The 26,610-nt window shown below is 35.8% G+C and overlaps 1 protein-coding gene across 9 annotated transcripts in view; it reads left to right on the forward strand.

Moving 5' to 3' along the window:
• Positions 1-26,610, forward strand: part of LOC148312085 (sodium/potassium-transporting ATPase subunit alpha) — a 106,930-nt gene that overhangs the window by 74,596 nt on the left and 5,724 nt on the right. For 2 of the 9 annotated variants that reach the window (XM_088277874.1, XM_088277878.1), the window contains exons 2-14: positions 1,373-1,453; positions 12,673-12,807; positions 15,693-15,863; positions 16,192-16,413; positions 16,918-17,136; positions 17,334-17,514; positions 17,758-18,015; positions 19,113-19,462; positions 19,856-20,099; positions 20,530-20,749; positions 21,155-21,338; positions 21,431-21,646; positions 22,784-22,878. In XM_088277874.1, the coding sequence (XP_088134000.1) occupies positions 1,373-1,453; positions 12,673-12,807; positions 15,693-15,863; positions 16,192-16,413; positions 16,918-17,136; positions 17,334-17,514; positions 17,758-18,015; positions 19,113-19,462; positions 19,856-20,099; positions 20,530-20,749; positions 21,155-21,338; positions 21,431-21,646; positions 22,784-22,878 (2,576 nt within the window). Of the gene's footprint in view, positions 1-1,372; positions 1,454-12,672; positions 12,808-15,692; positions 15,864-16,191; positions 16,414-16,917; positions 17,137-17,333; positions 17,515-17,757; positions 18,016-19,112; positions 19,463-19,855; positions 20,100-20,529; positions 20,750-21,154; positions 21,339-21,430; positions 21,647-21,938; positions 22,034-22,783; positions 22,879-24,371; positions 24,467-25,946; positions 26,042-26,610 lie in introns of all 9 variants that reach the window. The other 7 variants (XM_088277877.1, XM_088277876.1, XM_088277875.1 and 4 more) reach the window with 7 other exon arrangements.

The following is a 26,610-nucleotide window of genomic DNA, read 5'->3' on the forward strand; positions in this document are numbered from 1 at the left end:
AAAAATATTATACAATGTATTAAAAATAAATATCAAGCCACGTATTGAACTTTTTACTGTGCCACAGATCTTTTTAGGTAAAACCTGAAGGTTTTTCTCCACTTGAAAAATATTTGGTATATTTAAAAAAAATAATTAAACAAGACCTTTTCTTCAAAATGCAAAAACAACACTTTCTGCCCTGTAGCGGGTAAATATTAAGTTAAAAATATGCCTCTTATGCTGGGATATAGTACATTTTCTGGGCATTCCGAAAACACGCACAACTGAAAATTGACGATTTTTGAATTATGACGTTCTTGAGGAGTGAGCGATATCCCCACATGGAAAATGGCAGATCTCTCAGCAGTTCATATTGTGTTTGTTTTTTTTTTACAACCATCTCACTGTTTGATATTAAAATCATTCGTATCGCTGAGAAAAACTGCTAACTGCTAACACATTTAGCAAGAAACGTGTTTTACGATTCTAATTTATTGTGTACATGTTATTGCGGCGCGACATTGACACAGCCGACGTGTCTAACTTTCCAAAATCACAGACCATCAGCAATGCGAATGATTTGCTTATTTTTGTTCCAATAATTTCTGACATGCATCTCTGCTACCCTGTTTTTGCACGTTCATTTCTGTCGCACTCATCCCCCAAAATGCATCCCCTTCCTATACCGTAAAACGATTGTTAAACAAGTTATAATTACAATATAAAGTTGTCTGTCCCAGAACCGATCACATTGTAATTTAAATTCGCTTCTTGGTCCTCAAATGTTCTTTCGAAAAATTGAAATATTGATACAAACATGATTTTTTTATTGTTAATAAAATACGCATCTACCTGATTGAGTGTCATTAACAAAATGCCTGATAGGAAGCCTTTTTATAATTATTATTTTCAGACAGATATAAATGTTTTTTTAGTATAAGTACAATACAAAATAGTTTGTTTTTTGCAATACTATATAGTATTGACTAAGGAAAGGATTTGAAGCTAGACAAAAGTAATACGTTAACAAGTTGCACCGTTAACACTGATAAATTGTCATTTTTTTTTAACTAACTAAATTCTTGTTCATAAATCTGGATTGTTCCATTATAAAACATTTTGTTTTGTGAAAACGATGAGGTCATTTAATTTTTCAACCTTTTGTAGTTTTTTGACTGGCACCAACTTCAATATTTTTTTAAAAATAAAAGTTTCAATTTTATTAGAGGGTCAGCCGGGTTGTAACTGACTTCCTTTATATTGATTATTTTTGGTTTTACAATCTCTCTCGCCCTCCCTTGCCCCGCCCCTCGCCCCTGCCCTCCCACCAACCCATTTCCGCCGTTAGGGCGCAGGCATGCTTCATGTCGGTAGTTGTGTTGTTTTGCAGCATGGCCGCTCGGATTCCTATCGTGTCGCCACTTTGCCAGCGCTGAAAGACGACAACAAGACTGCAGATGGACTGTATAAGGTTTTTATATTTTTTGTTTGTTTATTATTTGTACTTTTCTTGTTTTCCGAACGGCGAAATTGATGCCCGAACTAGGCCAGATTACATTGATATTGACTGAAAAATCTCTATTTCTAATAATTTTGTTTGATATTGACTAAAAAATCTCTACTTCAATTTTAATTGATATTGATTGAAAAACCTCTTCTTAAATTTTAATTGATATTGACTGAAAAACCTCTACTTAAATTTTTATTAGTAAAGATTCAGAGGATGAAATTTTCATACGTCGATTGTAATCAGCGTATTTTTTTTGTCCTTTTGTATTTTGACTACCGTTCTGGAGGTCCCGGGTTCGATTCCCAGAAGGGTCAAAATAAATTAAAGTGATTTTCACTCTCATATTTATTCAATATCACCCTGGTACAAGCGCGGGACTGATCACATTGCCTCCTAGCAATTAACGATCAAATAAGATAAAACTACGTCGAAACGATTCAGTGCCCTATGCACCATTGGATGCGTATAAGAGTTAGAGAACGAAAAGAAGACTTTTTACTCCGGCTATGTTAAAACATTGTTGAACATTTTTTAATTACATATTTATTTACTGGCGAACATTTCTTTCTTTTTTTTAATCTTAAGTTAGTTTTGTATTCGAAGACTTCGTAGGACTGAACAAAAAACTCATTTTATATAAAACGTTTGTGGAAAATAATATTAGCATTGAAGTTTAATTTTCTTTTTAGTTTAAAAAAAGGGGTTTATCCATATTTCAAGAGATAACCAAGAAATCTAAAATGTTGCATTAAAAAAGGCGTTGAAAAGCACCTTACAGTTTTGAGTTATCTCTTTCATATCGTAATTTGAATCGAGTATTCAGTTTAATCAGGCGTGTTGCCTTGAAATACAATGTTCCAATTAATTATTAGTAATGGCACCTCATGTTTCTTACATTGTGATATAACTTGTAAAATGCTAATTGCAGATTATATTCAATGTTGGAATTTGGAATGCTGATTATGCAATTTGTACATATCACTAATGCAATTCATAAGATTGACTCGATTCGGTTCCTCGGCCGTGCACATATGAATTCAATAGCATATCGTTTTATTGAATACAATTTTTCCAAGAATAGTTCTTTTACGCATACCAGTTATTGGGCCAATCATCTTGGTGTAGTAATCGATGGACATCTTAAAAATAACGGTCACATTGGCAAACTAGTTAAAAGAATAAGAAATGCTTATATATTCGTAGAATTAAAAAAAAAAAATAATAATTAACACGGGGAGGAATCCAACTCCCCACCCAAGTATCCACCCTTCTTTATGAACCTAATTCTAGAATTGCGGGCATAATTTCTAAAATGATAAAGCTAAACGCATTTAAACTATGAAATTTTGTATTAATTGTTATTATTATTTTTTCGTTTGTAAATAAAAATAATACTTGACACTGGCAGAAATATCCTTTCACTGGGTGACTGCCAAATAAATAATTTAAAAAAAAGTATCGATCACCAAACTAACCTCGGATCAGCGTATACAGAACCTTAATATATAACATTTTTTTCTCGTTGTTTTACCTCCAAACGTTATAATGTTAAGTGTTTAATTCATCCCTCATTTTTGAAATCTATTATCACGACACCGGCCTAGTTAGGGCGGAAATGTTCTCGAGACATTCGGATTATTGTGCATCATATATGGTAAAGAGCCATAATTCGCAATATTTTTAATGGGTCGAAATTTTTGTGCACAATTGAGACCAAGATTTTTCAAAAAGATGGCTCGCGGATGAATCAAGCTGATAATATTACTTGATATTGTAAAGATTTCCCGCCAACCGCCAGCGGATTTTAGTCCGAAGGAAATCACCAATCTTGGAGCCGCGCGCGGAAGTGAACAATCTCACTCAAACACCACACGATCCAATTGTGGCCGCTCTTAATCGCGTGGCTCTCAGCGGTAGAAAAACTTGAAGGATCGCTCTCAATTATCCGAGACGTTTTGCGGCCGAGGAAAATCTGATAACGCCGCATTCTGTCGGGCATGTCAGACATCGGACTGACGGGTCGGGCCTATTCTGCTGGTTGTGCATAACGCTGGGCGTAAATGCGGAGACTGACGCGCGTTGAAGGTTCCGTGGAAAGCAGTTTTGCTCTACTGTGGGCCGGCCCTATAGTCGATCATGTTTATTTCTCTTTTTGTGCCACATCTGTCCGAGATGAATTTGGTTAAAATTATTAGAATGGTACTTTTATTAATCAGTTATCTTTATTTTAAGCGGCAATAGCTAAGCTTCTCGGGGTTATACATACCTGTTCTCATATTAGCTTTTGTGAATTGTACATTGCTAATATGAAGATACCCATTAATCCTTCATTTTCTTTCAATTCACCTTCAGCAGAGGAAGACTTAGGAAAATTTGGCGTGATCAAGTATTTCAAATTCTTGAATGTCAGTACAGGAGTCGGAATAATCGGCGTGTTTGTGTGAGGAGATGCATAGATGTGGAAGAGGCGACGATTGTTTGACGATTCCTATATCACCCTGGTTTCATATATTCAACGATCGAGTTGACACCGTATCGGCCCGATACGGTGCCCTATGCACCACTCGGGTGAGGATAGGTTCCAGAAAGGGAGAATTTAATTATTACTCGATTCCTGGATGTTTTACTTGACAAATCGTACAGATAACAAACATACTAGCGCGAAATTACCGGCTAAATTCGTTAAAGGAGCAGGATAGGACAATGCGTTAAAACTCCGTGTGATAAGCACTTTTAGCGTCATATCAGTAGCTACCAAGGGCAACTAGCCGCAGATCAAATCGGCAATATGACAATTACAATTAAAAGCCCGTACGATAGGCCATCGCTGGCCGTAGTATTGTAGGAGCGCGAGAGCAAATAGGGCCGGTGCGCTCGAATTAGTGTGACACAGATCGGCCGGCCGTTCTAGTTAGCGAATAATAATCGGCAGAGCGCGGAGATATGACGATCATTGCCTTCAAGGGTACCGCTGGCGTGTAGGTGAGCCGCGAGCCGCGAGCACAAAGGAGTGACGTCAGGGATTTTGATGATCCCGTCACCCACGGAGACACCACGCCATTTACTACGGCGGGCCCGAGACCCGACGGTACTCGCGCAGTAATGATCGAGGGGGGCGAGTGAATAGTGAATAGAATACTTAATTTTGTGGAGTCGCAAAGCACCATACAGCACTGCAAACTGACTGAAATCCTGCTCTAGGCGGTAGGTAGGTACCGTTTCTATACATGTCTGCCCCCACGACTTTCAAAGGGCGGTACACTGAACTGGACGTTCCACGCAGTACCGTGCAAAAAGTGTACTAAAATAAAAAAATATAAAATGGATGTTTTCCTTGTATGAAAATCAATTCAGGATATCAAAAAAATCAATACTTCTTCTCCTTTGTGTGTCATGTTGAGTACCCCCGACTTCACTTGAAAGTAATATTCTTATCTTGGGCAGCTAAACAGCGCTTCGACGGTCCTGATCCCCGTACAATATCGTATATTCCGGAGCCAGGAGATCTGTCCTCTGCCCACACCTCGTCGACCCTCTATTTTTGCATTTTATGATTAGGTGCAATAGCTCGTACTTCTCTTCTCTTAGAACAAGCCCTAGATAGGACACCTTCTGGACCTTGATGTCAGTCAACAACTGTCTCCCTGCTCTTGCTTTTTGGACCACATTTGCGTTGCTGACCATATCGGTCCAATCAAATTCATATATATATTTTTAATATCAGGCAATAGTCGACACATTATCGCATGACGTCGCTTTTATTATTTGAGATATCTAGACCCTATGTTATATTTGTTCCCAAATTTTCGTGTTTACTGGATTAAAACAACCACAAAAAATCATTCATCGCTGTAACTGTTTTTTTTTTGTATTTAGTTTAGTTCCTTGTATGACTCTTGGTAAAGAGCCATTAAAACGGTCAAATCACGTTGAAATTGAGCGCATTCAACTGATCATTCGATATAAAATGATTGATGGTGAAGAGAGATTGAAGTTCATTTACAGTGTTATTGAACTTCTTTGATCATTCTTATCTCAAATCTACAAGTAAATGAAAGAGATGCAGCACCGTATTATCTTGAAACCGTGTTAAAGAAAGTCAATTCGATATTCTATAATAGGCATATGGGAGAAAAGGTCAAAGAGCTGTAAAGAAAATTTTGTTTAAAGACATTGGAATTATTTTTTGCATTTTACAACAATGCTAGCAATTTATCACTAATGTACTTAAATTTGTACATTAATCCATCAAAACCAGATCTGTTTTTGTTTGTCTTAAGGTAATTTCAATAAATTTAAAAAAAAAGTTACTTTGTGTAGAAAAACGTAAAATTACTATTTCTAGTACGTTGAGTGTACTTTTTCTTCGTTAGATGTTTCGCATACGATCGCGTTGCCAAATTTTTCTTACCACGTTACTTCCTCTTCATTAAATTAATACTTCGCCTGTCACGCCGCTGTTACGCGCGAGACGGCCGTAATATGTACTTCGTCACAATAATTATTTCAACATTTTTGACATCTCAACATAGATGAAGAAGAATATGGAAATCAGGGTATTAACAAAAGTTACGGCTTGTCATAGGCAGGAACACTTTCGCCATTCTACCCATGATTGATAACCACACTACTCACATTTCGGAGCTACAACCAACTCGTTCTTTCACATGTGAGTTATCGGCACCATCTATGGTTGCGTTGAGTAAGCTTTGTATTTAGCAGAGACATTCATAAATGTATGTTAGATTCTTCCCGAATTATTTTACATACTAGGAGACGCCTGGTTAAGTGATCACTTAACACACGTGCAACATACACTATTCTACCCATTGGAATTCATATATACTTCATTAATCTCACGACGATGTGCGTGTGAGTTCACTAGAGCCATCTATGGTTGGATTGGGAAAGCTTTTTTTTTATTTAACATAAAACCTTTTATTTGGATGTATGCAAAATCCTAACCGGATTATTTTACTTGCAGGGAAACGTCTGAATACATGATTTTCAATTTTTATGCAGCTTAAAATTTGACCAGTTATTTTATTCACAATATTTTGAGTGTGTCTAATAGTTGTTCACAATTCTGGGTTTCTCCACAAAGTTAATTTTTACACTTTTTTATGTAAAAAAATAACTCCTTTGTGGAGAGTCCATTTAAAAAAAATAAAATCAATTCCCAAGAGAAAAAAAAACTCTAGATGTTCTGAATTCTTTCAATCTTACGTATGTACCAAGTATTCACAATTTTTTTTTTACAAATTTCAAGTGTAATAATAGAAAAACAGTTTTCTAGTCAGTTCATTGTGTTATTTTTTCTGTTTACATCAAAATTTGATGTGTTTTCAGATTCCAGTTCAAACATCTTATCTGCTTAAACACACTTTTTTCGCTAGTCATAATAAATTATTTACGACCGCTCTCTGACCGCGTAAACAAACAAACTCAGCTTTGATTGACCAACACACTTCACCGAAATACTTCTCTCCAACTTGCGAAGCTTGCTCGGAAATTTGCGTTTATTATATTTTTACTACCTATTTTTAACGTGTTTAAAAATATTTGAAGGTCCAAAATATTTAAAGGTTATTTAAATATAAAAATGAAACATCTGTAATTGATGTTTTTTTGAGTTTATTAATGTAAACACCGCTAGTTTCGAGAACTACTGATGTTCTCATCAAGAGGCGAAAATACAAACTGTGTTTTTAAATCAATAAAAAAAATGGTGTTATACAATTGTTTTATTTTTATATTTAAATCATCATGTTATTTCACTAAGTTAATGTCATGAGATTGATCATATATCTAGGAGTTCCAAAAATTTGAGTGGTGTGGTTGTCAATCATGGGTAGGGTGGTGTATGTTGCACGCGTGTAAAGTGATCACTTAACCAGCCTATGACAGGCTATAAGCCCTGTAAATACCCAGGCTACTACATTCTTCTTATTATTGTGTTATTTGCGCATGTTATTTATACATGTATTGGAATTTTTAAATTTTTTTAAATAATTTTTTTTTGTTCCTTACCTTTCAATAAATCTTTTCTTTTCAAAACCATATATTTTTATTTTGAAGAAAAACTTAATTTTCAATAAAAAACAGCGTTTTAAGCATTAAATGTAATTAGATTTAAATTATCCACTGACACTTCGTGGTGGAATTGCATTTTTAATTTATTATTAGATTAAAACCAATATTTTTAGCTTTTCCACTTTTTTTATTTGACCAGCGACCGAGTTTCGTCGTTACCGACATCATCAGACCAGTCTGATGATGTCGGTAACGACGAAACCCGGTCGCTGGTCAAATAAAAAAAAGTGGAAAAGCTAAAAATATTGGTTTTAATCTAATAATAAATTAAATGTAATTAGGTTAAATGTTACCTGGGTTTAAAGTAAATTAAGTTGCGGGCTATTGATTATCCAGCTTTAGTCCGACGCCAGGTTTCGCAATCGAGTGTCCACCGAACAACGCAATGCGAGATTTAATTTGATTTTTTAAATGCTAAAGCGAATCGGTTTCCATATCCTGTGAGCCCGCGATGGCTGCGATAAGGCCCCCCGTAGGTGTGTAATCACATAACACATTTTATTGGCATTCGCGACCCTCGCGCTCGGTTCCCGAAGCTTCTGCAACGGTGCCCGCCTACACCAACATCATTCTAATAATACGAACGTCAGATCGGTATAAATAAATCAGCTCGTAAAAAATATATTACAGTCGAAAATGTCACACGTGGCGGAGTGGTGACCGTATACTCGTTTAGGCATCGCCCTTTAAGGCCCAACATACGATAAATCGTAATTTGATTTTCTTTAAACCCGGGTGACATTTGATGTAATTGTATTTTTTGCTTAAAATACCATTTTGTATTGAAAAAATAAGTTTTCCTTCGAAATAATACGGTTTTGAAAAAAAAAGAGTTATTGAATTATTGAGTTATAGTCGGTAAGGAGTAAAAAAAACAATATTCTTAAAAAAAGTCAAATTCTAATATACATATATTCTAACAAAAATAAATTGCACGCAGAGAACACGTGCGGCTTCTTGCGCAAACGGTCACTTACTGAATTGGAAATTTAAAAAAAAAAAACTGGTTTTCTTGTTGTTACGAAAAAATATATATATAAAAAAATATATAGTATATATTTTTTTACAAAAATGTTAATATAACCACTCGCTGAATTATTTGCTTATCTATTTCGAGACGTACCCGTCCCTTCGTCAGGACAATCACTACACCAGCATGCAAATAAAAATACGCGTCACTACCATAGTTACTATTCACACACTTCTTTTAGATGGGATATATTATTTTCCTTGCTTATTGTGTACAAGGTTTATAGGTCATTAAGGGGATTTTTGTTTCTTCTATTTAAAAAAAATGTTTATTATGATTTGTATTGGGAACAGGGGGGATAATCTAGTGTGGGCCAATCGGGAACTTGTCAGCATTTGCTCATTGCTGGGAGGAAACCACGTAAAACTCCTCAGGAGAAGCCGGACTATTGACTATCGTCAACAGGCCTTTCGTTCCACTAGAAGAAGGTATTCACACACTTATAACTACACAAAATGTTAATCACATGCGTTTTTGGTCAAAACGGGTACCAACGTGCACTAAGAATTGTAGAATAACGTGCGCTAAAGGCCGAGGTCTGACATGCACGTTTTTTTCAGTTTTCCTTTATTGCTTATAGGGTAGAAAATTACGCCGATTTTGCCATGTATTTTTGGTGGAATTTCTCCTGCCGGGTTTAGAAAGCGCAATGAATCGCCTTTATCTGGAAGATATACTAAATTGGAGTTTTCTTATCTTGATTTATTATAGTTTTGTTTACGTTTTTATTGCCCGCGATGTGCACCATCCGTTTTACGCAAGGTATAGGCTAAATTCTTTTGTTTTAATTTTTACACTACATTCGATGCACGAAACGGACGAATAATATTGATTAAATAGTTTTATAATGTAGATTTCTATAAATATACAAAAAAAAATCACAAATCGTAACTTAATTTGTGTTGTAACTGTTGATGTTTCGATTTAAAATAACGAAATATGTATTTAAATAAAATATGCAAGTCAATTCTTATTTCCACTCTTGATAATTATGATGTCTTTTACTCATTTACCGGACCTTTTTTGCAAATAGCAATATGGTCGCCGTCCGCTTTTTAGAATGGTTCAAATTTATTCTAATGCTTGATGATACATTACGCTGACACGTGTTCATAAATAATAATATGTGCTTGTATGACATCACGGGAAATTCGCATAGCGTGTAGATTAAAATACACCACAAAAATACATTCATAAAAAAACTTCTACAGTTTTAATACGATTATCCGCACATACTCTTTCGTAATATGTATTTCTTAAGAATGATTTTTTCTAGTTCAAGGATTGAGCAAGTTAAAATATCAAACATGAGGTTTCTTTTGCGCTGGTTTTCAACTGGACGGCATTAACTCGTATTTGAGATATCCATTTAAAAGCAAAATTTGGTGTTTTAATTATTTTAATTCATATAAGTATTGCTCGCAACATTAAGAAAACATTTCAAACACAAACTAGGTGTTTGTATTATTGTATGTTACATCCATTTAGGTCCTAAGGCGCGGTTAATTACCACGTTTTTAACAAGACATGTGTACTCTGTTCAAGTCAACTAGTCAACTCTGATGGCATTAAAAACAGATTATATACGTATGTTGATTTAACGAAATTTTGTTGAAAATTGTTTTTTGTCTCAAAATTTAATGACTTCATTAAAAAAAATTACTTTGCGTAATGTTGGTTAGCGCGTTTAGCAACCGTGTCGAAAGTACCGGGTCCGATTCCCAAGGAATGTCATCGTAAATATTAGTGACTTTTCACCCTAAAATCTATTTTAGTACTATCCCGAAATGGTACCTGAAGTGCAGGATTAATCACATTGCCTTCATGTAACGATCAAGAAAACACTGCGTCAATATTATGCAGAGCCCTGTGCGCCATTTAGTCCGGATACTGGTTAAAAGAAGAACCTTGTCGTAACTTTCGGACCTATTACATTTGACCTATTACTCTTGTACTATAAGATTTTAATTTTAATTTTAGAATATCACGTCTCCCGCCAATTGCAAACAGATTTGGCTTTTAAGAAAAAAATCTTTGTAATGTAGATATTTGGCTCTCTGGCTAATAAGTTTGCCGACCACTGGTACATAAATAAGATTATTATTTTTATTTTTGGAATATCACGTCTCTCAGGTAGGTACGCGCGACAATTTTGTTAGCCCTCGCAGTTTCCTGCGATTACATCGCCGATCGCGTTCCAATTTTGTTTGGGAAATCTCGTAGGGTCAGTCTCCTCCTCTCGGCTGGTGACGTAGTATCGCGTTGACGCAAATAGGTGTATGTATAAACGTGGAAATGGGCTAGCGGGGTGGGGTGGGCGCGGTCATCCGCAGGGGGGGCTACTTGTCAGACACCTTGTGCGTCACGGGATGTGCAACGGGTCCGAACGCTTTCCCGCCGTTTTTCGAGACATTTTTTTAAATCTTGTTTTTATTTTTTGCTGTCATTTATTTATATTCCAACGTAGGAGTAACTCGTACATGTGTGATGTTATTCTCACGTCACTTCATGTGTAAGTTCACGACAGTATCTTTGGTTGATTTGAGTAAGCTTTTTTTATATAATTGACATGTCATCATAGATGTCTCTAGTGAAATTCTAGTAATTAAAGCAATACTTTTCGAATAATAATAATAATTATAGAAGTTACAAGAATTTGAGTAGTATGGTTGTCAATCATGAAAAGAATTGGTGAATGTTACACGTATGTAAAGTGATCACTTAAATCAGCCTATGACGGTCATAAGCCCCTTAAATGCCCTGACTTCTATATTCTTTTCATCTATGTTGAGATGTCAAAAAAATAATTTAAAAAATAACTCTTAATAGGAGATAATCCAGATTTGTGAACAAATATTTGGACACACTCAAAATGTTGTAAACTTTTGTTTAGCAAAGACCCTTTTATTTGAATGTACGCAAGACCCTTACGAAATTTTACATGTTGGGATGTATTCTAATCACATTTAGTTTCTTCAGGTGTCAGGTGTTCTATCCTTTCCGTGTACATTATTACTTACTGATATTTTATATTATAATACTATGTACATGTATAAAATTAGAGAAAAAATGAATAATTGAAATGTTCAACAATGTATTGACAAGTGGAGATAAAAATAAATGTGAAAAAAAGTTTTTTGCCAAATTTTAAAATAAGGTTTTTTTCTGTAGTTTTTTATAACATTAAAAAAATGAACAAGTGTGCCCTGGCGTTCATCATTACAGGTATGAATTATATATAAATTACAATAGATTGCTTTCTAGGAACCTTACAATTCCATCATTTAGATGAAAAGATTGCATCCCGCTGAAAATAGTTACATTTCACGCAACATTTACTTATTAAGTTTTGATATGGACTGTTTTACACTAATTTTGTGTTCATAATGTTTAAAAAATGATTTTAAATGTATCCCTTACTTAATGCACGTTTCAATCAAAATGAATTTATAAAATGTTTAAAGTTATTTTAATTTCCAAATTTACTAATATTTTACAACCAGCTCTCGGATTCATTTCTTTCAAAAACTAAAAATTTGCCAACATGCATCAGCAAATCAATTTCCTTGCACACATTATGTAATTTTGTCACCGACGCCTACAGGCCTTCTCTGCTATTGGCAAGAAGCACAGCGTCATCAGCTTGCTAAAGGAAACAGACAGTCAAATTTTTAGATGTAAAATTGAAAATTTTAGCTGACCCTATAGAATCTTGATAAACCTGACATATTTGAATTTTCAAAAATTCAAAATTCATATTATTGTTATTATTATTATTAGTTTGAATGTAATATGTTACAATGATTAAAGAAAACACATGTTTTACACCACTTGAGTTTTATTAAAGACTACATGTTTCAGAAGTTAAACTTCCATCATTCAAATGAATTTAAATGATGGAAGCTTAACTTCTGAAACATGTAGTCTTTAATAAAACTCAAGTGGTGTAAAACAAGTGTTTTCTTTAATCATTGTAACATGTCTTATCACAAAGTTAATACCGAAACAATAAGTAATATGTTATGTTGTTTTAATATATTGTTTCTCTTTTATACAGTCCAGACGGAAGGCTCCCACTAAGAAGGCCAGGAAAGGTGATGATCTAGATGACTTGAAACAGGAATTGGATATCGATTTCCACAAGATCACGCCTGAAGAACTTTATCAACGATTCCAGACACATCCCGAGAATGTAAGTTTATATTTTAAACTAGAAATACTAAAATGTATAGGAATTACATTGAAAAAAGGTGCAATTGAGCTTTGGGTTGAGAGGCTTTGAATTCCTTTGGCAGGTGAAACTACCTCAAAGTTAAAATGAACTACTCTTATGGCGGATGTACATTGATACTTTGTTTTGGTGATAAGGTAAAGATGATTGGATTCAAAGAGTAAAATAAAATTACATTAAATTTGAAGAGGAAAACATTGATTACTATTTCTTTGAATTATATTTGGTGTTTTTTTTCTTGTACTTTAAAATTACTAGCATTTCATGAATTATTTTGCTGTGACTACAGTTGTATGACAAATGTTTGGTAGGTGCAATATTCAAAAGGAAATTCAAAGTGTAATTTAGACATGATTTAGATAAAGATATATATGTATTTTTTCATATCATTTTATAATATAAATATTTAAAGATTTAATCTATATAATTAATAATATTGTAATTATTCGTTTGTTCAAATTCACAAATCTCCTAAAGTTATTCACTGCAACTGGTAAAAACATGTTTTAAAAAAAAAACAGTTCTTTAACCACAAAGGTGCCATCTGTTGAATGTAACAACAATACTAAACAATGCTTATGTCGGACAGCGTGTTTCTTGGCAGCTATTAAAATATTATACACTCGCGAGCATTGTACAATTGAGCGTATTAGAAATGTGCGCTTTACCTTTTTTTATTCTCCTTTTGACCAGACTGAGTCACAGCAACGCTTGGCCGAGTACAGCTAGTTGATAATAATGTGATTTTTTTACTCGTGTTGGTGTCATACCACGGTATATGAACAAATAGTTAGTCAGGCATTTGTTGACATATTTTTACTAGATATGACTGCATTCATTGCACTGGTAACCCTAGTAGCTATCATTATGCCATTTCATTTTGATATGCGGTAAAAATCTCATTGTAATAATTACATATGTTAAATTACTACGGTGACCTTCAAACGATTGCTTTATTTACATATTTGTGACTCCTCCGATGTGCTGATGTTGGTCTGGGGCATAATGTGTGTCAATACCAACTGCCGAGTTACATATGATTAGGAAAAGGTCAGTGTCGCTTCGGCAAATTGTGTCTCAATCAGGGAGATGACTAGCGAACCGGTTCAAGCGTATATCTGTTTGTGTACATATTGATAACAGATATAGTTTTTATGATCTTTGACTCATTGAACCTTAAAGGGTCTCTAATATTCATTATTTGTGTTATTGATAAAAACTGATAGGAATTTGGATTTAGCTCTAAGGGTAGAAAAAGTGACAACTGTTTTTTTTTAATAATTTATATAAAAAAAATGTTATATGCTTTCTTCACTGCTAATAAATGTTAATATCAAATTTGAACTTTGCGCGCAGTTATAGCAAATAAAAACTTATCAGCGGAAGCTAAACTGGCAGTGCACAACGGAGTCCTGGTTCCAACTCTAATGTATGGAAGTGAAACATGGAGTTGGCAAAAGAAGGATGAAAGTAGACTGAATGCAGTCGAAATGCGATCTCTCAGAAGAATGTGCGACAAAACGATGTATGATAGATGTGCGAATAGTGAAATAAGGAAGGAATGCAAAGCTGAGATAAGCATTATCGATAAAATTAAGAAAGGTGTGTCGAGATGGTTTGGACATGTGGAACGAATGAGTGACGAAAGAACGGTAAAACAAATTTATGAGGCGAACGTTAGTGGGAAAAGAAGCAGAGGAAGACCGAGAAAAACATGGCACGATCAGGTATGCAAAATACTTGAAAGTGGTCAGGTTAGGAGTCGTAACAATCGGCGGGTATGTATGAGGAGACGCATGAACGTGGAAGAGGCGAAGAATGTTTGCAAGGACAGAGTGGTGTGGCGCTCTATTCTCTCTGCCTACCCCTGCGGGGAAGCGGCGTGATGGTTAGTTAGTTAGTTAGTTAACTTTGCGCGCTGTTTTGTGCTATATTTTTAGGTTTATAAAACAGGGCTCTAAATTTTCAAATATATTTATTTCATATAATTAATTTTTAAAACACTAACCTTTTATTTACTATTTTATAATTTACAAAATAATATTGTTTAAAATCATTATATGTATATTGTTACAACTTAATTACAACAAGATATAAGGTGTTAATTTGTCTTAAGAAAGAAGCTGTTTGATTCGAAACCAGTCAGATTTATAATTTATTTACGATAAGATATATAGCTCTTTAAACAAAGTTATCTTTTTAAAGTTATAATAATTTTTAATGTTTACATTTAGCTAAAGCATTTCTAGATAATTTGTAGGTGGTTCTAGAAACTTGTATTTATTTAGATTAGCAGTGTCGGAGACATTGAAAGCTTTTAAATGTAAATTCACCGTAAAAACAGGACACAATTCGTTTCACATTTTCTATAATTTTCGCAACTTAGTTCATAAAACAAACAAAAATTGCTTTGCAAGAGAGGGTCTGTCATTCTTCAATGGTGAAATGTATAAAAGATGTGGAATATTTACGAAACATTGTAAATGCTATATATCTATAGGACCACAAATATATACTTCTAACCCTTATCCGCACCCAATGGTGCATAGGGCACTGCATCGTATTGACCCAGTGTTATCTTGATCGTTACTTACACGAAGGCAAGGTGATCACTCCTGCGCTTCAGGGACTAGTTCAGAGTTATATCAAATAAATATTAGAGTGTAAAATCACCAACATTTATTTTCACCCCCCTAGGAATCGAACCCGGGACCTCCAGCATGGTAGCTAAACACGCTAACCATTACATCACGGAGGCGGATAAAATAAAATTGTCACAAATATATATACACAAAAATTATATTAAAGCATTGTCATTCAATGTGTTGTATGTTTGATGTTCCCAGGGACTCAGTCACGCGAAGGCCAAGGAGAATCTGGAGAGGGATGGCCCCAACGCACTCACGCCCCCCAAGCAGACCCCCGAATGGGTCAAGTTCTGCAAAAATCTGTTTGGAGGCTTCGCGCTCCTGCTGTGGATAGGAGCTATCTTATGTTTCATTGCCTACGGTATCCAGGTAACAAACCCATTATCTAATCTTTTGCTTTCAATTTAATTTTATTTGATTATCATTTACCAAAAGTGAACACTTCTTTTCTTCTATACATAGTATGTAAAATCATCCGGCTGTGAATAAATCAATGTTTTTAATAAAAGAGTATCATAATTTTTTCTAATGTTCTTTTGATTTGCATTAGCATAACAATGAAACAATTTAATATGATACACAGTGACCTATGAGTATAATGTAATGCAAGTCTAGATAAGAGAAAAAATTCTTCATTTCACTGCTCTTTCAATACGTCACATGAGATAAGTCGTTAATACTGTGTTTAATTGAACAGGCGAGTACCGTGGAAGAACCCGCTGATGACAACTTGTACCTGGGCATTGTGCTGGCGGCCGTCGTGATAGTCACGGGTATCTTCTCCTACTACCAGGAGAGCAAGAGCTCCAAGATCATGGAGTCCTTCAAGAACATGGTGCCGCAGTTCGCCACCGTCCTGCGCGAAGGCGAGAAGCTCACCCTCCGCGCTGAGGACCTGGTACTCGGAGACGTTGTAGAGGTAAACACGTGATACATTTTTATTAATTTATCTAGTCTCAGATAAGGTCTTGATCATTTAAATCTAAACTCGGGCTGTCTAGTCAAGTCTTCTCATCAACTGCTGGTTAGTCAAGCCATGATCACAAGTTACCCAATCGTCGGTGTGACTAATCAGCGAAGGAATCAAAATATCTTAAAAAATAAACACAAGTTATGAATCTGCATTCAATCTGATTTATAAAAATAAAATTTATTATGAAAATAACTCACTGTTTGGCTCAATTAGAGAAGATTTGATTGCATATAAAATAATCAAGGTTCCTCAAAGATTGAAAAATAGGTGTTTTACCTAATCTTTAGTGTAATCAGATTCGACCAATGGACATAAATTATCTAGCAACACACTGTTAGAATGTTTGCATTATCCATATTATCACCCCCGCCAGATGAATCCCTCTGTAATCTAAAAAATGTTATAATAAGTTACATAATTATAATGTTTGTTTTATGCATTTTCCTTTAGGTTAAGTTTGGTGACCGGATTCCTGCTGATATCCGCATCATCGAAACTCGAGGCTTCAAGGTGGACAACTCCAGCTTGACCGGAGAGTCGGAGCCCCAGTCCCGTGGACCCGACTTCACCAACGAGAACCCCCTGGAAACCAAGAACCTGGCCTTCTTCTCGACCAACGCTGTGGAGGGAACCGCCAAGGGAGTCGTCATCTCTTGCGGAGATCACACTGTGAGCTTAAATACTTTTTTCAAACAGATTTGCGATTTAAACTCATCTCTGTGTAAGAGAATATAGACAAAATATTGTTCCTCAAGAGTAATAAGTAAAAGTAAAAATAATGTTTGAGCTCAATCCCTACCTCCCCTATCAAATTTAATGAAATGTTTTAAGAGAAATTGGTGTGACATAAAAAATAATTTCTCTAGGTCATGGGACGTATTGCTGGTCTGGCGTCAGGTTTGGACACTGGAGAGACTCCCATCGCTAAGGAAATTCACCATTTCATCCATCTCATCACCGGAGTGGCCGTATTCCTCGGAGTTACATTCTTCGTTATTGCCTTCATCCTCGGCTACCATTGGCTGGACGCTGTCATCTTCTTGATTGGTAAGTTTCAATATTTATGAATATACAAGCCGTGTAAATGTATCAATTTGGCTAATTTGGCAGAAATCTTTCATACTTTTGTCGATTTACATTAATCAACTCGTAATAAAATTCTTAATCATTGATGTTATAAATTAATAAGCTTTGTTGTAGTTTTGCACTCTACACACTGGATATTTAAATTTGATTCGATTCCCTAATATAACACAATGGCATAAAATGTTAATTGTTGTATAATTTCAGGTATCATTGTCGCCAACGTACCTGAAGGTCTCCTGGCTACCGTGACCGTGTGCCTGACCCTGACCGCCAAGAGGATGGCGTCCAAGAACTGCCTGGTCAAGAACTTAGAGGCTGTAGAGACCCTCGGCTCCACCAGCACCATCTGCTCCGACAAGACAGGAACCCTCACCCAGAACAGGATGACCGTTGCCCACATGTGGTTCGACAATCAGATCATTGAAGCCGATACCACTGAGGACCAGTCTGGAGTGCAGTATGGTAAGCATCCTTTCTTCAATGAAATATATCAGTGGAAGAATGTATATCGCCCACTCCTTTGAACAGCGTCATATATCAAAAAATTTGATTTTTCAGGAGAAACCTTTTTTAAAGTTTGAAAATATAATAAAATGTATTAAAAATAAATATCAGGCCACTTATTGAACTTTTTACTGTGCAACAGAAATTTTTAGGTAAAACCTGAACGTTTTTTCTCCATTTGAAAAATATTTAGTATATTTGAAAAAAATAATTAAACAATACCTTTTCTTCAAAATGCAAAAACAACACTTTCTGCCCTGTAGCTGGTAAATATTGAGGTAAAAATATGCCGCTTTTATTAATATTATTAATTTTTTGTTAAATATATTCAATTCACACTTTCAAAATAAGTCTTAGCGAAAGCAGATTTAAAAATACTGGTTAAATTATGTGTAGTAAAAATTTTTTCAATAATGCTAGTATTCAACCAAATACATACTCTTCTTGTCTTCCGGTTTTGAGATAGCCTTGTCTTCGTCAGAACACATTATTTACATTATGTTTACATCAACTACCATACTATTTATATAAAATTTCATGCAAAACAAGATGTTCGTAGTAACTTGCCGTGAGAAGTGTTTTAAAGAACAATTATTAAAAAAATTGATTATTACACCAGTTCTATGATTTTTAAAGTCGTCTAAAGCATTGTTAATTGAAAGCTTTGTTCCGCAGTGTGTGCCGCGGCACACTGGTGTACCGTGGTGATTAGTTGGAGTGCCACGTAAAAAAGTCTAGTTTTGTGAATATAACACAATTGCTTTTAATTTTGATCGCCTGTGCTCAGTTAAGCAAGCTCACATTTTGCATTAAACATCATATGTTAAATATGTTTACGCATTATATTTATTTTGATAATAAATCAATATCATAAAAGTTTTTTTCTTCTTTGGTGTACCTTTGAAATTTCTTAATTTGGCAGTTCTTTTTGCGAACACTGGTCTAAAGAGTTTGCTGTTGAAACTCCAATAACGGTCCAATCTTACATTCAGTGTAGAACTATACAGTAGTCAAATAGTAATCTAAGATTACTGAGTTGAGGTGAAATGTTTTAGACCGCACGAGTCCCGGATTCAAGGCGCTGGCGCGCATCGCCACGCTGTGCAACCGCGCCGAGTTCAAGGGTGGTCAGGACGGAGTGCCCATCTTGAAGAAGGAGGTGAGCGGAGACGCGTCGGAGGCAGCGCTGCTCAAGTGCATGGAGCTGGCGCTGGGCGACGTGCTCTCCATCCGCAAGAAGAACAAGAAGGTGTGCGAGATCCCCTTCAACTCCACCAACAAGTACCAGGTGTCCATCCACGAGACGGAGGACGCCAGCGACCCGCGCCACGTCATGGTCATGAAGGGCGCCCCCGAGCGCATCCTCGAGAAGTGTAGCACCATCTTCATCGGAGGCAAGGAGAAGGTAAATATTAATTCCTCTATTAAATTTAAAATTTCAGCACTCTGGATTTTTTATTAGCCATAAAATTAATATTTACATAATTCACAAGATAGGTAATTGGCACAATTAATTAACACAAATTTCCTGCAATAAAAATAAAAATACAATCAATGTATTGCCAAAATGCTAAGTTCCTCACCAAAAAAATATTTTAATATTTGCCATTTGTATGAACCTTCGCAAATAGTAGGATAGATTTCGTGCATCTGAAGCATCATAAGTAGGAAATCAACTAGAATCACTTGAAATAAGACACATAAAAAAATATACGATATATGTATATCTGGAAGTCTGTTAACCTAGTACATATGTATGTATTCATCAATAAACTAAATGTTTAATCACAATGTTCAGGTTCTGGATGAAGAGATGAAGGAGGCCTTCAACAATGCCTACCTGGAGCTGGGAGGACTCGGAGAGCGAGTGCTCGGCTTCTGCGACCTGATGCTGTCCACCGACAAGTTCCCACCAGGCTTCAAGTTCAACTCTGACGACCCTAACTTCCCCATCGAGAACCTCCGTTTCGTGGGACTCATGTCCATGATTGACCCTCCCAGAGCCGCTGTGCCTGACGCTGTCGCCAAGTGCCGATCTGCTGGTAACTCATTGTTATATTATGAGTTTTTGACACAACCATTGCTTTTTAATATCTTAATGCCTTGCTATTTGAATCACTGAAGCGGAACAAATTAACTTAACAGTCGAATTTTGGTGAGAAAATTTGCCAATGCAACAAAAAATTGTCACCAACAAGTAAAAACAAGACTGCCCAAACACTGCTCGGGTTAGTCAATAAAACAAATACTTTAATGTATTTGGCTCAGGCAAAATAATATCAAGAAGTCTGAATATGATTTTCCTGAGCAGCACTCATGCTCATCATTGCCACGGAAACTCCTTGCCCGAGTCACACTCGGGCTGAACTGGCAACTGTTTAATAGTATTGGATGAAAATATGAATCGATGGTAAAGGTTTAATCCTCCCTTCACGTGGGGTTTCAATATGTTAAATTAGGTTTAATTTTCAGGTATTAAGGTCATCATGGTTACTGGTGATCACCCGATCACTGCCAAGGCCATCGCTAAGTCTGTGGGAATCATCTCCGAGGGAAATGAGACCATTGAGGATATCGCCGCTAGGTTGAACATCCCCATTTCCGAAGTCAACCCTCGTGAAGCCAAGGCCGCTGTCGTCCACGGAACTGAACTCAGGGAATTGAACTCCGATCAGTTGGATGAGATTCTGAAGTGAGTTAACAAATTTGCTCGCGGCTTATGTCTGTTTGCTCCTTTTGCTAAAAGGGTGTGTTTTACAAAACTGACACATTGTTATCCACTGGTGTTCATATCCTTATTTCACAAAACTTCAGTGGGTCCAAATCTTTGTATAAAAATGGCGGATTTGTTTCACTTATGAGTTTTCATTTTTATTAAGATTTTGTTCATACCTCAACATATATGAAAAAGTTTATTGAGACAAGATATGATTTGAGTATTTACAGGGCTTTCCATCCATCATTGACTGGTGTAGCATTTCCAAGAATGTGAAATGATTTAAAAAATAATCTCGCATGCATTCATGAAGATTTCTGGTAGTTTATTGAAAAACTTATGAATGATGGATTTTGACTGTTTTGTGTTGTTGTATTGCAGATACCACACGGAGATTGTATTTGCCCGTACCTCGCCTCAGCAGAAGCTGATCATTGTGGAGGGCTGCCAGCGCATGGGAGCCATCGTGGCCGTGACAGGTGACGGTGTGAACGACTCTCCCGCCCTGAAGAAGGCGGATATCGGTGTTGCCATGGGTATCGCCGGATCTGACGTCTCTAAACAGGTCACTCTTTGGTTCAATCAGTGACCATAAAATCGAGATTGTATTTTGAAAATGATCAAATGTCCTCATTCTATTAATTTTTCATTCCCCAGGCTGCCGACATGATCTTGCTGGATGATAACTTTGCCTCTATCGTAACCGGTGTTGAAGAGGGCCGATTGATCTTCGACAACTTGAAGAAATCCATCGCTTACACCCTTACCTCCAACATCCCTGAAATCTCACCTTTCTTGGCCTTTATCCTCTGCGACATTCCACTACCCCTGGGAACTGTCACCATCCTTTGCATTGATCTCGGAACTGACATGGTAAATATTATTTCATTTTTTATCTCGGTCGAAACATTATCTTTCTATTTTGTCTCTCTTAATCCCTTACCTTCCAGCGGCATTCATATTTTTACAATTCATAAAGTAATTTTAGAATCAAAAGTATTAAATTGTTTGATATTAGCGGTATCAACTTGCCGGATTAAAATACTTATTTGATTAATGTTTTAAAGGTAAATATTATGAATTGGATTTATTTGTGTGCAGCCAAATGCTGTATGCGATATAGGATAATTGGAATGTATGAATCATATTTGATTATGTAAATTAGGTTCCTGCTATATCGCTGGCGTATGAGGAGTCAGAATCAGATATAATGAAACGTCGGCCACGTAACCCATACGCGGACAAGCTAGTTAACGAGAGGTTGGTTTTCCAGTGGGAGAAGGGCGCGGTCGGGCGCCACGGTCACATTTCATATTCTATGCTGTAGTTTGAATGTACCTTTCGCTAAACAAGTAATTTCGCCAGATCTTCAACTATATTCTAAGTAGCTAGACACACAACTTTCTATGAACATAAGATTCCTCATATATTGTTTTATCTCTAGTTTTATATATATTATATAACCTAGCGTTTTTACCTTTAAACATATAGTAGTTTTGTGAATATATACTTTTTTACTCTTACGTCATTCAGCAGTTCTTTTACTTAGGATGAAAATTTTCATTTCGAAACATATTGGATAAGCCGAGCATGAGTTTACTGTAAATTATTCATATCACAGCATTTTTTTTATATTTCACCAGTTTAACTATTCTTAGTTCTTGTAACTCTATACTTAGCGACTCTTCCAGTTTGTCAGCGCCGCCTTAGGTACGTAAGAGACGAAGAGTTACAAGCTAGTTGCCAACATTTCTTTTACATCAAACATCACCAACATCGTAGGTGAAAAACATTACATTTTCAAACGACACGCTGACTCTCTCGACATTCTAATGTTAACTGTAAATTTGGAGTTGAGCTGGATGCGACGGGATTACGCTCTCCGGGAGACTCGACTCATCCAACCGTTCGAGCCGCATTATAGCAACATTCACGTTGGAGCACTCGCCACTATAGTTAATATTACCTTTTTTATATCACCCTTACTCACGACTAGTTTTGAACTAACAGGTACCCGCTATTTCATTGGCCTACGAAGAAGCAGAATCTGACATCATGAAACGCCCGCCCAGAGATCCGTTCAATGATAAACTGGTCAATCAGAGGTCCTATACACTTTATTTTACAGAAACCATTTAATAACCCCGCTAACATGGTCTATCGGCACCGGTACATAACAAACTATGCGGGGATCATATATTCGATGTTTGCTTTCAAGGTGGTGTGTGGTGATTGTCAATAATACTCTGACTTTTGCTCAAATATTACAACATATTTCTGCAAAAGTTACCGGTTAACGGTCTATGATTGTTGTATGATATTGTTTACGCTTTGAACATTACAGTAAGTGGTTCGTCGGAATAATTCTTCTAATAAACGTAGTAACCGATGTTCGACAACTCTCACAGACTATTAACGGTGCTATGTAACATAAAATGCTCTATGTGGATTAATATTTAACGGCCTGATAACTTATTAATGTAACATGGTTATCTTTTATTGTGTTTGGTATGAAGTGTAATAAACTACTAATGATATTAATATACACATTAACAGCTTGGTTCCTCTAAAGTCAAATCTGAATTAACTAATATTTTCGGTGTACTCGCCATTGTATTTTAGGACCCCAAAGTACACAGAGGTCTGTATAATGGCACTAGATCAATACTGAAATATCAGTTTACTAGAAGAAAATACTAAAATACATTCGTTTCATCATTTCAGTATTTGGTACGAACCAAACAGTCAACCAACATACTTACTTACAAATGACACTATCATCATTGTGTTTCCAACAGTTTCAATTCCATCATTTATCATTTGTTTTTCCGTATTTTCACAAGTAGCGATTCATGGGGTGAAATGGGTGGAGTATTTGTTTTTAGTTTTGTTTTGTATAGAAATATCAGTTGTTTGATAAAATGAGACAAACTCCTTAGTAAACGGGGACTTTGCAAAGATCATACCATCACAGTGCACATGCTTTAAGTGTTGAACTGATTTGGTGTTCCATTCTCAACTAGTTTATGGAAGTCATGTTCCCCCCCCCACTGGGCTACATACATACTCAGTGACCACGACCAAATTAATGAAAAAAATGCCTCGTCTTATTGATATGAAATTTAAAAAAATTCAATAATGACATAGAGTAATTTGTATGAATTTTAATGTCTAGAATAATATGGCAATTAAAAATTATTAATTTTTTAAATAATTATTTCATAACTGAATTTAAAATAAAATAGAGTATTTTTTTTTATACTCGGCTTGTTTTACTTATTATGATATAATAAAACATTACTTTGAAGTCGAAGTTTCTAATTACTATTAATCTTTAATAAGAAGTTAGCTTTTTTTCTCTAACTAAAATGATTTTGATGAAAAGCTTTTGATTATCATTGGATACTTAATGTATCGTAAACTCGAGTCTTTGTTTGTATAGGATATAGTAATAATGAATGAACAGAAGATTCCAGTTTGGTCACGGTGTATGGTATGTCCGCTCATCGATGTGCTAGTTGGGTCGGAAGTAGTTAGTGGTTGCTCACATACCCCCAGATGTCTGTACCATGTTTCATTGCGGGAGTGGTGTTTGTAGGTGCCCGCCATATCCCTGGCCTACGAGGAAGCCGAATCTGACATAATGAAGAGACAGCCACGTAACCCTTTCACTGATAAACTTGTAAACGAGAGGTAAATCCGGAGGACATTACTCTCCCAACATTGTACTGTTCTTGTCTCTCAAAATTATTACCTATTTACACACAAATTGGCTTGCATTTCTTGTGTGGATTTGTCTCCGCATTCGCTTTACACTATCCCTGGCTGACGAGAAGCATCCTTTTTCTCTCAGAAATAATGCGGGAAGCATAAATCGAGATACATATATACATATTTAAAAAAACAATGCATCACTCTTATTTCTACACATTTTTGCATTAATTCAATTCTCTACACCAATTTTTATTCTGATTCAATCTGCTTTTTTACTCATTCCTATCTATTTCTATTTTTTTATAAATTCAATAATTCATAGTAAGTTAAGATTACAAGCCAATTTTTGTTCCTGGCTAGTCTCGTATTACCTTCTACATAATGGTTTTGAATTTCAACATGATAGTCTAGAATCATTGAGTTTCACACAAGTGATATCCTAACGTACATGTTCATATTGTTACTCTGAGGAGGGAATACCTGACGATGCTTATTAAGGATTGGCCGCCATTACTGTTTCTGTATCCGTGGTCATTCTGTTTCCATCAGTTTGCTGCAGTGTCTGTGTGTTGTGAGTCTAGTGTCAGTGTGTGTAATGACTTCTGCATATACCTTGCCCTTGCCACTCCTAAGGTAAGTTGGGCCTCTCTCCCGTCCCGTTCGCTCCCATGGCATGCTTCATAGTTATTTTATTTTATTCATCTTCTTTTTCTCTCTCTCTCTCTCTTTCTCTTGCACTACTCGACACAATTTTCATTTGAAGCGGTCTACTACTCTCTCTCGTACTCTGCCCATTGATTGTCTTTGTTGTGTATTACTTTTCAGGAAGTAATGTATCTGTCGCCTCATACCTGGTCACCATTTCGCCTGTGCGATGAATGTAGCTTACACTCTACTCTGTACTCATTCGACTCTTCAACTAATTATCATCTTCTCTTTACTAGATCTATAACTTAACTCCATAGTCATATCATTACATTGCCTAGATAATATTATAAGAGTATTATATATTTAATGGAATTTGATACTAACCTAATATGGAGTAGATACTAATAACAATTATTATTGAAGCTTACTGTTATATTACTAATTTTGATTTGATATATTTAGTCTCTTAAGTTCGGAATTTCTTAGCAAACTCCCCATGTTTCCGAGGAACCAAACAAAATACGATTATTTATTTAAAAGCGTTTGCTAAGAATGATCGAAAATGAAAAACACAAATTGTCTTTAGATTTTCTATGGAACATGTTGTTAGTTGAACTATTTCTTCTCTCTAGGAACTAGGCCTAGTTTGTATTTTCGGCCTCTATGGTTTTATTGTAAATAGATCTACCGGGTTTGGAGGTGAGGACCTGATGTTTCGGTCACCGTCGGGTGTGCCGCGAGCGCAATGTATAAAGTGTCTGCGGGTATTAGATAGTAAGTAATATGAGTGTCCGTGTGTATTGACCTAAAGGTACCCGCCATATCGCTGGCGTACGAGGCCCCAGAATCCGATATCATGAAGCGCCAACCAAGGGACCCCTACCGAGACAATTTGGTCAATCGAAGGTTGTACCCCGACACACTTAGCACTGTTACCCATCAAATGCAATGACTGGCAGTGTCTTTTCTTTCTAGTGTGTTTTGTATTGCGGGACTGTAATCATAGAGACTGCTCCTCGACTATCGGCGCCCTTCTGCTTCCACTCTGTCATGTTAAAAGTATAAATTCAGATACTTACTCGCTACATGTACGAGAACTGTACTGGAAATATTCCACTTATTTACTGGTACTCTCTGAACCGACCATTTACCTCTTCATCTTTATTTACATATAGACTGCTTTAAAGTCATGAATTAGAACATGTTTTGATTGTCCATGTTTTAATGTGATTGATTTAATAATATTTCAACACATTTAAACTTTAAATTTATTATTAATTATTTTTTTGTTTGTAAATAAAAATAATACTTGACACTGACAGAAACATCCTTTCACTGGGTGGCTGCCAAATAAATAATAATAAAAAGTCTGTTTTCTATTCCTAATTAACATTTAATATTTGTTTGTCAAATCGATCATATGGTCATGGTACCCGGCCAAATTATCGGAATAATATTATTTCAACTCCATTACA

The sequence above is a fragment of the Brachycentrus maculatus genome, unplaced genomic scaffold, assembly GCF_059751285.1.
Source record: "Brachycentrus maculatus isolate JH-2025_06_01 unplaced genomic scaffold, ASM5975128v1 h1tg000050l, whole genome shotgun sequence".
In the NCBI taxonomy this organism is placed as follows: Eukaryota; Metazoa; Arthropoda; class Insecta; order Trichoptera; family Brachycentridae; genus Brachycentrus; species Brachycentrus maculatus.